Source organism: Mustela putorius, unplaced genomic scaffold, assembly GCF_011764305.1.
Source record: "Mustela putorius furo isolate JIRA1106 unplaced genomic scaffold, ASM1176430v1.1 tig00000831_pilon_pilon_pilon, whole genome shotgun sequence".
In the NCBI taxonomy this organism is placed as follows: domain Eukaryota; kingdom Metazoa; phylum Chordata; class Mammalia; order Carnivora; family Mustelidae; genus Mustela; species Mustela putorius.
This window is the reverse complement of record NW_025421490.1, coordinates 339,710-353,912: the sequence shown is the minus strand read 5'-3', so window position 1 is coordinate 353,912 and position 14,203 is coordinate 339,710. Positions and strand designations below refer to the sequence as shown.

Below are 14,203 nucleotides of genomic sequence, written 5' to 3'. Positions count from 1 at the left end.
GGCCCGACCCTGCTTAGCTTCCGAGATCAGACGAGATCGGGCGCGTTCAGGGTGGTATGGCCGTAGACGAGGGTCCATTTCTGAGCTCTCTATTCTGTTCCATTGATCTGTGTGTCTGTTTTTGTGCCAGTACCATACGGTCTTGATGGTTACAGCTTTGTAATAGAGCTAGAAGTCCGCAATTGTGATGCCACCAGCTTTGGTTTTCTTTTTCAACATTCCTTTGGCTGTTCAGGATCTTTTCTGGTTCCATACAAATTTTAGGATATTTGTTCCAGCCCTGTGAAGAATGTTGATGGTATTTTGAAAGGGATTTCACTGAATGTATAGATTGCTCTAGGTAGCATAGGCATTTTAACAGTATTTGTTCTTCCAATCCATGAACACGGAACATTTTTCCATTTCTTTGTATCTTTCCCAAATTCTTTCATGAGTACTTTATAGTTTTCTGAATACAGATCCTTTGCCTCTTTGGTTAGGTTTATGCCTAGTCATGTGGTTTTTGGTGCAATTGTGAATGGAATAGATTCCTTAATTTCTCTTCTTTCTTAGTGTTTTGAAATGCAACTGATTTCTGTGCATTGATTTTATATTCTGCCACTTTGCTGTTTTCCTCTATGAGCTCTGGAAATTTTGGGTGAAGTCTTTTGGATTTTCCACATAGAGTATCATATCATCTGCGAAGAGTGAGAGTTTGATGTCTTCTTTGCCAGTTTGGATGCCTTTCATTTCTTTTTGTTGTCTGATTGCTGAGGCTAAGACTTCTAGTACTATGTTGAACAACATTAGTTATAGTGGACATCCCTGTCATGTTCCTGACCTTAGGGGGAAAAGCTTTGTTTTTCCCCATTGAAAATGATATTTGCTATGGGCTTTTCATATATAGCTTTTATGGTATTGAGATATGTTCCCTCTATCCCTATACTGTTTTAGTCAAGAAAGGATGCTGTACTTTGTCAAAAGCTTTTTCTTTGTCTGTTGAGAGGATCATATGATTCTTGTCCTTTCTTTTATTAATGTGTTGTATCACATTGATTTGCTGGTGTTGAACCAGCCTTGCAGCCCAGGAATAAATCCCACTTGGTTGCGGTGAATAATCTTTTTAATGCACTGTTGGATCCTATTGGGTAGCATGTTGGTGAGAATATTGTTGAGAATTTTGACATCCATGTTCAGTAGGGATGTTGGTCTGTAGTTGTCTTTTTGGTGGGATCTTTATCTCATTTTGGGATCAAGGTAATGCTTGCCTCATAAAATGAGTTTGGAAGTTTTCCTTCCATTTCTGTTTTTTGAAACGGTATTCTCCTTCATATGTTTGGTAGAATTCCCCTGGAAAGCCATCTGGCCCTGGGCTCTTGTTTATTGGGAGATTTTTGATTACTGCTTCATTTTCTTTGCTGGTTATGGGTCTGTTCAGGTTTTCTATTTCTTTCTGTTTCGGGTTTGGTAGTTTATATGTTATTAGGAATGCGTCCATTTCTTCCAGATTCTCACAAATGAATCTTTAAAAAAAGAAAACTTATTTTAAAACCTGATGTATTTTTTTTAATTTTTAAAAACTTTTTAAAATTTCTTTTCAGTGTTCCAGAATTCATTGTTTATGCACCACACCCAGTGCTCCATGCAGTAAGTGCCCTCCATAATACCCACCACCAGGCTCCCCCAAACTCCAGGCCCCCTCCCCTCCAAAACCCTCAGTTTGTTTCTCAGAGTCCACAGGCCTTCTGATGTATTGTTGAGACATACGTAAGTTTTTTAAATGTGTATCTTTGATACGCATAGTGTTAAACCTATGATGAGTTCTATTTTGTCAGATTGTGCTCATGTGAAAGGCCGAACAACCTGCCAGGGCAAATATACTTAAGAATCAGTCATTCTTTTTTGACAAGTTATTTTATACTCATTTCCTTTAAGGCTATTTCTTACTACATAGTCTTAAAATTCAGACAGTATCTTGTAAAATAAACTTTCGTAGTCAATAATAACTTTAGGCATTTTCTACACTTTTTTTTTTAACAAGTTCTTTGACTTTTTTTCCCTAGCAATATTATAAATAAAGAATAATAACGTTGAGGGCAGTTTTTAAAAGCTAGACTTCCAGTGCATTATTTGCTTCTGATTCCTATTGCTGTGAAATATTTGCTTGCCTTCATGTTGAACTCCTAAGGTTCATGGTTGAACAGTTTGAAGTGTAAGCTGGTTAAATGAGACATGCTTCACTGTCTGGTCCAGTGTGGCTCTTCTCTGGCTGCGGCAGAAAGTTCACTGAACTGGGTGATGGAAATCCTACTTTCTGCGCTAGTCCATTTGACCTTGGGCCCCTGACTTGGTTTCTCTGTTGTTGGTTTCCCCATCTATAAAATGACGTAACACTACCTACCTTGCTTACCATATGAAGTTGTTCAGAAATCACATGAAATTGTGTACTCCAAAACACTGAACTGTTGAGTTTGGTATTCTCCTCTTGTCTTCATGCTCCTGCTCCAGTGTCCGTGGGAAGGAATTTTGGAATGAAGCACGGCGGGTTTGCTTTAATTGTTTGAGTTTGATTTCCTGGTGTTTGATCTGGCTTTATTCAAGAATTGTTTATTTAGAGGTGGAAAAACTGGCCTTCTGGTGATAGATCATTTCTTATCATTAAGTAGAGTTGAAGTATGGTTTTTTAGAATGTTTTCTTCTGCTAGCTTCTCACTTCTCCCTTGCCTACACTCCTGTAGCACAATCTCTAGAATACTGAGTGAGGGCCTGGACTTGAGTGTCAAATTCCATGGGAGGATTGACCTCAGTCCATGGAGGCCCTTGGAAAAGAGACATAGCTTCATTACACCTTAGGGCCTTCATCTGTAAAATGGAGGTGCTAGAAGTGCTTAGTTTATAAGGTTGCTATGTGGTCTAAATGAGATAATATATGTAAATTGCTTAGCATAGGACTTGGCCCATAGAAAATGCTCGAAATGTTTTTAGTATTATTGCATAATTTATCTCATTCTTTTAAATAAAAACGGTGTTTTAGTATATTTTTATATTTTTTTCTGTATATGCTGCTTCTATCCTGTGTTGAGAATATAATTTTCAATTTTGTGGAAGTCGTGAACTAGATTGTAGTTGTTTTAATATTTATGTTGCACTTTCAGTAAGAAGTGGTTAATATAAAAAAAATTGTTTTCGATTTTTCAAAGTAACGTAATTAACCAGGGTAGTTAAGATTTCAAGACTTTATAAAAAAAAAATACACCATGTACCAGGAAAAATATATTTAGCCTTAAATCAGCCCTGTGATCCAGGAATTATTATTATTATTATTATTTTAGAGTTTAAAAAGTGGAACTAATTTGGGAGACCTGCTGCGAGGATTTAAGCCCCCAGGGGGCAGGATTTTTTTTTTTTTTTTTTAAAGATTTTATTTGTTTATTTGACAGATCACAAGCAGGCAGAGAGAGAGGAGGAAGCACGCTCCCTGCTGAGCAGAGAGCCCGATGTGGGGCTCGATCCCAGGACCCTGGGATCATGACCTGAGCTGAAGGTAGAGGCTTAACCCACTGAGCCACCCAGGCGCCCCTGTTTTGTTCACCGTTACATCTCCGTAGCCTGAACAGTGCCTGGCAGACAGGGAGCGGTCAGTACAAGTTGTACAGATGAATTTTAGGGACACAGATTCTCGTGTCAGGCCTTAGTTTTCTTATCACTGCACAGCCAGATATAGTAGCATCGCTCAGCATTTCTTAAACTACTCTTAGCCATCTTTATAAAAGTGGTTAGCAATATGCATTTTTAAGTATATGAAATTAATGAGCTGTGCCACCTGGGTAGAGCTTGGTGTCACCTCTCCAGCTCAGCGGCGGCTTGTCCTGGAGAGATGACGTGGTCTTCTCTCCAGGATGGGCCAGAGGTGTGTGAGCCAGGGGACACAGTACGGAAACCAGGCAGCTTTTAACCCTCTGTTGGGACTTAGTTCTTTCGTTGCCATGTTGGAATTTCTAGAATATTAAAATGTAGAAACTGAAGCAGTCTAGCACTACGTACAAGTAACTTTGCACTTGATTTTGATACTTTTATTTCTCTAAAGTAATTTGTTACCTTAGTGGGATATAGTAAGAATTTGTGTTCAGGGGTGCCTGGGTGACTCGGTAAGTTAAACATCTGAGTCTTGATTTCAGCTCAGGTCATGATCTCCGGGTCCTGGGATCAAGTCCAACACGGGGCTCTGCGTTCATCAGGGAGTCTGCTTGTCCCTCTGCCCTTCCTCCCAAGCTTGTGTGTGCACAGGTGCACGTGCGCGTGTGCTCTCTCTCTCTCTCAAATAAATCTTTTTTAAAAAAAGGCTTTTAAAAAAATGTGTTGTATTCATGTTCTCACTTGAGAAATCTTAATCTCGGGATGAGTAAATTGCCTTTTTATTTTTTTTTTTTTAACTGAATTGTGAACTCTGACTTACAGATAAAATTCAAATGCATTTCCTTCTGTTATATAAGGAATTTTGCAGTCTTTGTATTTACTGTACTATTGTGGTTATCTTTGACAATTCTTGCTAATCGTTGGTGGTGTTTTCAAAAGATGACCTCTCCCTGCTCCTTCTAAATCTTATTCTAAGCGCTTTCCCTCCCGTTATGTTAAGACCAAAACAGAATTGTCTGGGAGAAACTCCCGATTGCCATTTTCTGTATAGTCTTCAGTAAAAGAGGTTAGCGTTCTTTCAGGCCTGTCTGGTATGTCACAGCCGTGCTATCAGGAGCTTTACGTCTGAATTCCTTCTCTGTTAACAGTGCTTTCCCTCATTTTTTCTGGAATCAGTCAGTTGCCTTAATTCCTTCACATACAAGTACTTTTTACGTTACTTTTTGCAGTGTGTTGCTTTTTAAATATAAATTCAATTGTATATATTCTAAATGGATTCAGTAACTTTTCTGTTCATAAAAGCCCTTTTGTAAAGCAAATAATTATCCGATAATTGTGGTTTGGGTTGTCGTGTTTTCTTTTCGGTTGTTAGTGTTGGGTTTTTTATTTATTTTTTCTAGATTTGGATTTTCAAATACATAGTTTCCTTAAAAACAGGGTATACTTAGTGATTTCTAAGGTCAGTTCTGGACTTTCTCTTCTCCGGGTTATGATGCAGCGGGACAAGCAGTAATTTGAGGTTTTCTGCACTGAATGTGAAGCTGGTGCTTTTCTAAGAAAGAAAACAAGTCCAGTTTTCTCTGGGGGGGGGTGTCCTGTTGTGGACACTCAGTGGAGGGGTTTTAAAGATAACATTGAGTAACCCTCATTCTGCTGTCATTTCCTGGTGCCTGAAATCTGCTTTGACTTTGCCCTTGCTCCTCTGTGTTGCAGCTGGTGGACAGCGAGGTGGTTATGCTCTCAGCGCACTGGGAGAAGAAGAGGGCGAGCCTGGTCCAGTTACAGGAGCAGCTCCAGCAGCTTCCCGGCTTAGTAGCGGATTTAGAATCCATGACAGCCAGTCTGAGTGAGTTTCATGTTTGTATCATGTCCATCACTTTGAGGAAGGGGAGTAATTTGGACAGAAATGGGAAGACATTCAAAGCCCTCTAAGAATACATTAACTTCTTAGTTAATATGATTTTTTGGAAAAGAGTGACTTCTAACAATAACTTGTAACTGTAACTTGTAACTATAATTTCATGTCTGATTAACAGAGGATTGGACCGTAAATAGTTTGAAAGTACAGAAGTTATTTCGAAAATAAATCACTAACCTTTTCTGCCTCTGTTCAGCTCAGGAAGCACAATTATAATTTTTTGATTCTTAGAGTGACTCGGGTGTGTGTGTGTGTGACATTATATCTCAGTGTAAAAGGATAAATATACGGGGCGCCTGGGTGGCTCGGGTGGTTAAGTTTCTGACGCTTGATCTCAGCTCAGGTCTTGATCTCAGGGTCATGAATTTGAACCCCGCATTGGGCCCCGCGTTTGGTGTGCAGCCTACTTAAAAACAAAATAAAAAGTACAAATATATAAAATAAAAGGGGTTATAGTGACTTTGTTCTGGTTGTAGAATGTACTCTGGAAGTTATTGCTTTAAAAATGAGGTCTGCTTAGAGCTTTATGTCTTGAAATGTGGTTTTTTTTTTCCCCCTCTCCTTGAACACTTGAGCGATGAAACAACCCAGGCAAATGAGGGTGCCTGTTTGTCTCAATTTATACCTGAGGAGGTTCATACTGTTTTGTTTTCATTGGAATGAATTTTGCTGATATTCTTCATTTCTTGGGTTTATAGTCAAAAAATTCCCTTTTCTGTTTGATAGCGCCACATGATGGGATAATACTGTGGCTCACTTTTCTGACCGAGCTTAAGATCTTAGTGAAGTTTAAGAGGTAGGAGTATCTATGCAGGAAATAAACTTCCCAGGCCAATAACCTGATTCAGTCTTATAGGTAAGAAGGTACAGATATCCTGTCATCTCTTTCTGGTTTTCAATATTACCCTTCTTAAGCAAAACAAAAATGGTTTACAAAGCCAGTAATTTGTTGTAACACTGTTTTTGTGTGTGTGTGGATAAAATGGGCCTGAATGGCATTGGGAATGGTGTAGCTGAGAACAGTAGCTAACATTTACAGCACCTGTCATAAGTCAGAGACTGCGAGGTGCTCTACAAACATGATCTGTAATCCTCACATGAACCCTTTAAAAGTAGCTATTACTATCCTACTTTATAGCTAAGGAAAGCAAGTCTCATGAGTTGCTCAGGGTGGCACAGTTGATAAGTCGTGGTTCCAGGATCCCAGTCACAGAGATGATGTCCTTAGTGGGGGATGAGACAGGCTGGCAATTATCAGCCTCATCAACTAGATGCTCTTCTTCTTCTTCTTTTTTTTTTTAAAGATTTATTATTTATTTGAGAGAGAGAGAGTGTGAGTGGGAAGGGTAGAGGAAGAGGGAGAGAGAAGTTGAGTTGAAGGCAGATCCCAGTGTGGGACCTGAGATCACCGCCAGAGCCAAAACCAAGAATCAAGACGCGTAACAGACTCTGCCCCCGGGCACCCCCATGAACTGTATTCTGAAAGCCCTGGCTGTTACAGGCATCACCTGGAGCCCATGTTTTGTTGTTTTTGAAGACGGGGCATGAAAAAGAGATTCTGGGTCTTAAGAGAAATGTAAAAAAGCTGTGGTTGCCCTCTGCTGCACTTCCCTCTTGAGGGTATAGTAATGATCCGTCTTAAGCCTTTGATGGCTCAATAGAGAAATAGCCTCCCAAGACATTTGGGATTTTCTTTTTAGCCACTTTATTTTGGCCTATCTTCCTGCATCTGTCTGCATCATTGGCTTTAAATGGGTTATGTATTTCTTTACAGGCCAGAAAACCTCTCTTCTTCTTTACTAGCTGGGAGTCAACACTGTGGATAGGTGTTCTTGGTTTGATACCACTTTACTGATTAAGGGCATTTTGCCCCAATTCTAATTATTCTCCTAGTTAATTCTGCTTGGGAAATGTAGTTTATATAAGCCTTTCTTAAAACAGAATATACAGGCGTGCCTCAGACACTGTGGGGCTTGGTTTCAGACCAGGGCAGTAAAGCAGATATTGCGATCAAGGGAGTCAGATGAATTTTTTTTGGTTTTCCAGCTCATATAAAAGTTATGTTTACATTTTTGTCTGTTAAGTGTGTACTAGTATATGTCTAAAAAATTATGTACCTTAATTAAAAAGTACTTCGTGGCTGGGGTGCCTGGGTGGGTGTCTGACTCCGGGTTTTGGCTCAGGTTGTGATCTTGGGGTCCTGGGATTGAGCCCTGTGTCGGGCTGTCTGCTCAGTATGGATTGGGATTTTTTTCTCCCTCTCCCTCTGCGCTTACAGATCTTCTGTCTCACACACTCTCTTTCTGTCTCTAAAATAAATAAATATTTAAAAAAGAATACGTCATTGCTGAACAATGCCAATACCTCAGCTTCCAGCGAGTTGCCGTCTTCCTGCTGGTGGAGGGTCTTGTGTCCGTGCTGCTGGCCGCTGACCGGCCAGGGTGCTGGTTGCTGAAGGTGGGGTGGCTGTGGAAGTTCTTAAAATAACACAGTGATGAAGTTGGCTTCATCGATTGACTCTGACTTTCATGATTTCCCTGTAGCTTGTGATGCTGTTTGGTAGCATTTTACCCACAGTAGAACGTCTTTCCGAATTGAGGCCAGTCTTCTCCAACCCTGCTGCTGCCCGATCAACTAAATTTATGTCATATTCTAAATCACTCACTGTCGTTCAACAATCTTCACGACATCATCACCCAGAGAAGCTTCCATCTCAAGAAACCACTTTCTTTCCTCATCCATAACGAGCCTCTCCTCATGAGGTTTGATCACGAGACGGCAGCAGCTCAGTCCCATCTTCAGGCTCCACGTCTAATGCTGGTTCTCTAGCTCTTTCCACCACTTCTGCAGTGACGTCCACCACTGACATCCTGAACCCCTCCAAGTCATCCTTGTGGGTGGGAATCAGCTTCTTCCAAACTCCTGTTCATGTTGATATTTTGACCTTTTCCCATGAATCATGAATGTCTTACTGGCATCTAGAATGGTGAGTTCTTTCTGGAAGATTTTCAATTTGCTTTGCTGAGATAAACCAGAGGAATCACTGTCTATGGCAACTTCAGCCTTACAAAATGTCTCTCTTAAGAAATAAGACTTAGAAGTCAAAATGACTCCTTGATCCACAGGCTGCAGAACAGATGTTGTGTCAGCAGGCATGAGAACAGCATACATCATGTCCATCTCCACCAGCTCCTGGGTGACCTGGTGTGTTGTCCGTGAGCTGTCATATTTTGAATCTTTTTTCCTGAGCAGAAGTTCTCAACAGTGGGCTTGAAATAGTCAACCATGTTGCAAACAAATGTGCTGTCATCAGGCTTTGTTGTTCCATTTATAGAGCACAATGTTCTTAAAGAACCTATAGTCTTCAGAATGGCGAATGAACATTGGCTTCAACGTCAAGTCTGTAGCTGCATTGGCCCCTAACAAGACAGTCAGCCTGTGCTTTGAAGGCAGGCATTGGCTTCTCCTCTCCAGCTACAAAAGTCCTGGGGGGCATCTTCTTCCACAACAAAGCTGCTTCATCTGCATCGAAAACCTGTGCTTGGTGCCTGCATTAGTTCTCAGCTCAATCTTCTGGAGAACTTGCTGCAGCTTCTCCCTCCGCACCTGCTGCTTCACCTTGCACTTGGTGTTACAGAGATGGTTTCTTCCTTGAATCAACCTCTGCAGGCTTCAGACTTTTCTTCGGCAGCCTCCTCACCTCTCTCAGCCTCCAAGGAGCTGAATAGAGTCAGGGCCTGGCTTCGGAGTAGACTTTGGCTTAAAGGAAGGTTGTGGCTGGTTTGATCTTCTGTCCAGACCGCTCAAACTTTCTCCATGTTGACAATACGACTGTTTTGCTTTCTTATCATTCGTGGGTTTGTTAGAGTAGTACTTTTCATTTCCTTCAAGAACTTTCTCTTTGCATTCACACCTTTGCTAACTGCTTGGTGCAAAAGGCCTTGCTGCTTTCAACCTGTCTCAGCTTTCATCATGCCTTCCTCACAGAGCTTAATCATTTCTAGCTTTTGATTTAAAGTGAGAGACATATGACTTTTCCCTTCACTTAAATACTTAAAGGCCATTGTATGGTTACTAATTGGCCTCATTTCAGTATTGAGTCTCAGGGACTAGGGAGGTTCCGGGGAGGGGGCGGGGGGAGCGGCCCCTTGATAGAGAGAACACACACAATATTTATCAGTTAAGTTCGCTGTCTTTTATAGGTGTGGTTCATGGCATCTCAGATCAGTGACAGTGGCAACATCAAAGATTACTGATCACAGATCACCACAGTAATAATAAAGTTTGAAATATCATGAAAGTTACCAAAATGGAACATAGAGACATGCAATGAGTAAATGCTGTTGGAAAAATGGCACCAAGCAGGGTGGTCACAAACTTTGAATTTGTAAATAACACAGTATCTGCGAAGCACCGTAAAATGAGGTATGCTCATTTTGAAGAGTTTATTCTGTTTGCTTAAAAATAGCTCAAATCTAGGTGGTTTTCATATCTGTTGCCAGTCTGAATTACCATTAGCATTTGAAATACATGCTATCTGTGGTTTTCACTGTGCTGCTGTTCTTTGTCTGATACATACAGTTAGTAATTAATATATACTGCTGTCTACATTATGCTGTATACAGTACTGTCCCAATGACGTACCCAGCTGTAGAACAGACAGAACAGGAAGTCTGAAGGCCTCCTGTCTGTTGACTTTGAAATTGAGACTTTTAGATAACAACTTAAACATCTTGGACTGGGTGCTGATATTCTTTACAATAGGAAAATAATTTAAAGCCAAGTTTGGTAGGGTAGGTTATATAAACATATATCTATATCATTAATGTAGTTTATGAGGTTTTTTTTTTTTAAGATTTTGTTTATTTGACACAGAGAGAGAGATCACAAGTAGGCAGAGAGGCAGGCAGTGAGGGGTGGGGGGAAGCAGGCTCCCCGCCGAGCAGAGAGCCCAATATGGGGCTCAATCCCAGGACCCTGAGATCATGACCTCAGCTGAAGGCAGAGGCTTAACCCACTGAGACACCCAGGCACCCTATGAGTTCATTTTAAGGAGTATGTACCATTCCTAGATATTGGAACCCAGTGTTTTGTTTTGTTTTGTTTGTTTGTTTGTTTGTTTATGGAACCCAGTGTTTTACATGTTTGCTCATATATTGCTGGATTCTTTTATTTTTTGGCAGCTTCAGAATCTCTCTTATCACCTGAATACTTTGACATAATAGAACAAGGCTTAAATAGTCAAGCAAATTATTTTTAAAAATTTAAAAACTAGGAAATAGTAACTGACCTGTCTATAGTCCCAGAGTTCCCTTAACTTCTTTGAACTTTGTGTTCTTTCCCTGTCAGATCTGATACCGTATCCAGTGGGTCCCGGCATCTTCTGGGCTACATGTCCTTTTTTTTTAATTATTTTTTTATTTTATTTTTTTTAAAAGATTTTATTTATTTATTTGACAGAGAGAAATCACAAGTAGATGGAGAGGCAGGCAGAGAGAGAGAGAGAGGGAAGCAGGCTCCCCGCTGAGCAGAGAGCCCGATGCGGGATTCGATCCCAGGACCCTGAGATCATGACCTGAGCCGAAGGCAGCGGCTTAACCCACTGAGCCACCCAGGCGCCCCTACATGTCCTTTTCAGTCTTGCTCTGACCTCTAGACCGTCTGCCCTTTAATTACAGAATAAAGGACTTATGTGATGTGAGCAATCTGAACCTTGATGATGCTTTTAACTGTGCCTTATCTTACAGCTTAATAAACATGACTCCTGATTTACCTGATCCCCAGGAATTGTGATGTAAGACTGGATAATCCCTTCATTTTTTTTTTTTTTTCAAATGGAGTGGGAGCCATTCATCTCACATAAGCCTGTGTAATAGATAATTACTGGTAGTTTGATGTTTGAAAAAAAAATGATGACGATACGCTGGGAACTGGAGAATAAGGGCTGTGAACTTCTCTCATATCTGGGTTTGGGTCCCAATACCACAGCCGCATATGGCAGCCCGTGCAGGCTTCTTGAGCACTCCAGGCTTGTTTCCTTGCAGAAAGGGGATGAGAGTTCCTGCTTCAGAGGGTGGCTAGAGGGTTGAACGAGATGACATGTACGGAGAGCACTCAGCTCAGTGCTTAGTACCTAGTGAGACATGTACCGTGTGCCGTGGGCTCGGGTCGGCGCGGGGACTACAGCACTGTACGGGACTGGGTACCTGCAGATGCCGACATTCTAGCGGAGTCTCTCCAGCCTTTGCAAATGTACAAAACCACTCTTCTTTGACAGAAGGGTTCGGGTGGATGTTACTCAACTGAGCTTATCGTGTAAAACTGGGTAGGATGCAAAGCCACACACGGTAGATCATGTATGAGGAGGAAAAAAAAAAATGGAATGTTGTCAACCAGCTTTTACAGACAGGCTTCTTCTGACATAACCAGTGTCCATGTTGTCATAAAACTGGTAAAATGTGTGGAAAGTATTGAATTCTCTTGAACTTCCACTAGAGGGTAGCCTCAGCCTGTTCATGTATTGAAGTTTAACACGTCAAGGGCCCCTCGGAGTTTTTGCTCTCGCTTAGTTTATTTTAAGTGACCTACTTTGGAAAGACTGTCTCTTCTTCCAGAGCAGAAGAATCTGTGAATTCTTAGATAACAAAGTGCTGTGAGAGTGACAGCCATAGCCTCAGTTTGTATCTTTCTTTTGCTGTGACCTAACCTGATGCGTTGTTGTTTGGCTGTCTTTCTGGAATTTGAGAGCCTCCAGCCAGGCGACTGCCCGAGCTACAAGTGTCTCGGGAACTAGATTATTTTTATTGTCCAGGTTCCTTTCTGGGATTAGGCCCTTTGGGAGGCACATTAACTCTCTTTAGACACCTTTCCATGTGCTCCCCAGATCTCGTCTGTGCCATAACGTTTGCAAGTTAATGCACTTCTTCAAGTTCCCCATCACTGCTGTATTATCATATTACATAAAAGGGTAATGTAAGCATTTGAAGACTCTTTCAAGTCTTTTAGTACCTGGCCTCTGTGACCTCTGGGTTTGCAACCAGAGGAGATTTCTTTCTTCTTTGAGGCTACTTGTTTTGTTAGAAAAGTACTCATTAAGTATGAAATAATTTTAGTGTGCCGCCCCATTCTTCATACGTAAGTGGTTCCCCTGCAGATAATACATATTTCAAACAAATGGCCCAAAGAAAAATGCCAGACAGAATCGCTCTTCCTCTGGGACGGTCTCCTCACAAAGATTTGTGAGGCTCTGTCCTGCACAGCTGTCAGGCATTCCCACATGGCTTTTCACAATAAAATTCCACTGATCTTTTCCACTGATCAGTAAATGGGACATATGCTGTTGTTCGAGCGAGCAGAGTGGTCAAGTCTGAGCTTCCTGTGAAGGTGCCTATGGAGGCCTGCTGGTGTTTTATGCACATGCATTCTGAGTTTGGTTGTCTGCTTCCTCATATATGCGATTCATTTGGTCTTGGAAAATGAGCAGGTTGTGACTGGAACATTTAGTTTCTGCCATTTATATGCAGTATAGGGGCGCCTGGGTGGCTCAGGGGGTTAAGCCTCTGCATTGGCTCAGGTCATGATCTCAGGGTCCTGGGATGGAGCCCTGCATCGGGCTTTCTGCTCAGCGGGGAGCCTGCTCCCCACCCCCACACCCCACGTCTCTGCCTACTTGTGATCTTTGTCAAATAAATAAATAAAATATTAAAAAAAGAATAAATGCAATATAAAATATTCAGGTACACATCACATACATATGCTTGTAATTATTTAAAAGGACTTTTTAAAGTTTTTAATATAAAAAGGGAAGATTTATTTTTGTCAGTATAGCTCTTCTGCATCTGATTACTGATTTCAAGCCAGTCAGAGTTAAAATGGAAAATTTCCATTGCTTTTGCTGCTCTAACTCACTGATAAAGGGACCTGGTCTGACATATCAAGAACAAAGTACCATTGTGTTGCCTGATGTTTTCTAACTTCTCTGCCTGTGTTTTAATTTATCCTTTTACAAAATTTAGCATAACCTCCTAATATTTAAGTTAGATGACCACGAATCATGTGGTTGCTTTTGTGGTTATTATTTGATGTTTTAGTGGGATAGAGCCATTCTTAGTTGAGTTCAGTAGACTAGGTATTAGGGGATACAAACATGCAAACATACAGTTAATACCCTTAAGACCCTTCCTGATTCCTGAGAGAGTACTCAGGAATGTACAAGTAGTTGTAGAATATCAGGGTTTAAGCTCTGTGCGTGGTTCAGAGGTGTGGAAGCACAGGAGAGGAGGGGGGGCAGCGAGCACAGGCATCCCAGGAGCAGACAGAGTCAGAGAGACAGGAAGGTGCATGAGCTGTCTTAGGGTGGTGAGTGGTCCCGAAGGAAGGAAGTAGTGAGACTGGAAAAGTCGGCTGTGGCCCATGGTGGGGGCGGGAGGAGGAGGTGATAGATACCTGAATTCTAAATAAAGGTCTTAAACTAGATTCTTTTCTCTTTTTTAGAATTTATTTATTGATTTGAGTGAGAGTAGGGGGATAGAGCAGAGGAAGAGAGAATCTTAACCAGACTCCCCCCTCCACCTGCCCTCCCTGCTCCCCCTCGACCCCCTCCCCCTGCAGGGAGCCTGATGCAGGGCTTGATCCCAGGGTCCTGAGATCATGTCCTGAGCTGAAGGCAGA

At 41.4% G+C, this 14,203-nt stretch overlaps 1 protein-coding gene across 2 annotated transcripts in view; it reads left to right on the top strand.

Moving 5' to 3' along the window:
* Nucleotides 1-14,203, top strand: part of DTNBP1 (dystrobrevin binding protein 1) — a 130,477-nt gene that overhangs the window by 32,925 nt on the left and 83,349 nt on the right. For both annotated transcript variants that reach the window (XM_045085045.1, XM_045085046.1), the window contains exon 5: nucleotides 5,329-5,461. In XM_045085045.1, coding sequence (XP_044940980.1) covers nucleotides 5,329-5,461 — 133 coding nt within the window. The remainder of the gene's footprint in view (nucleotides 1-5,328; nucleotides 5,462-14,203) is intronic.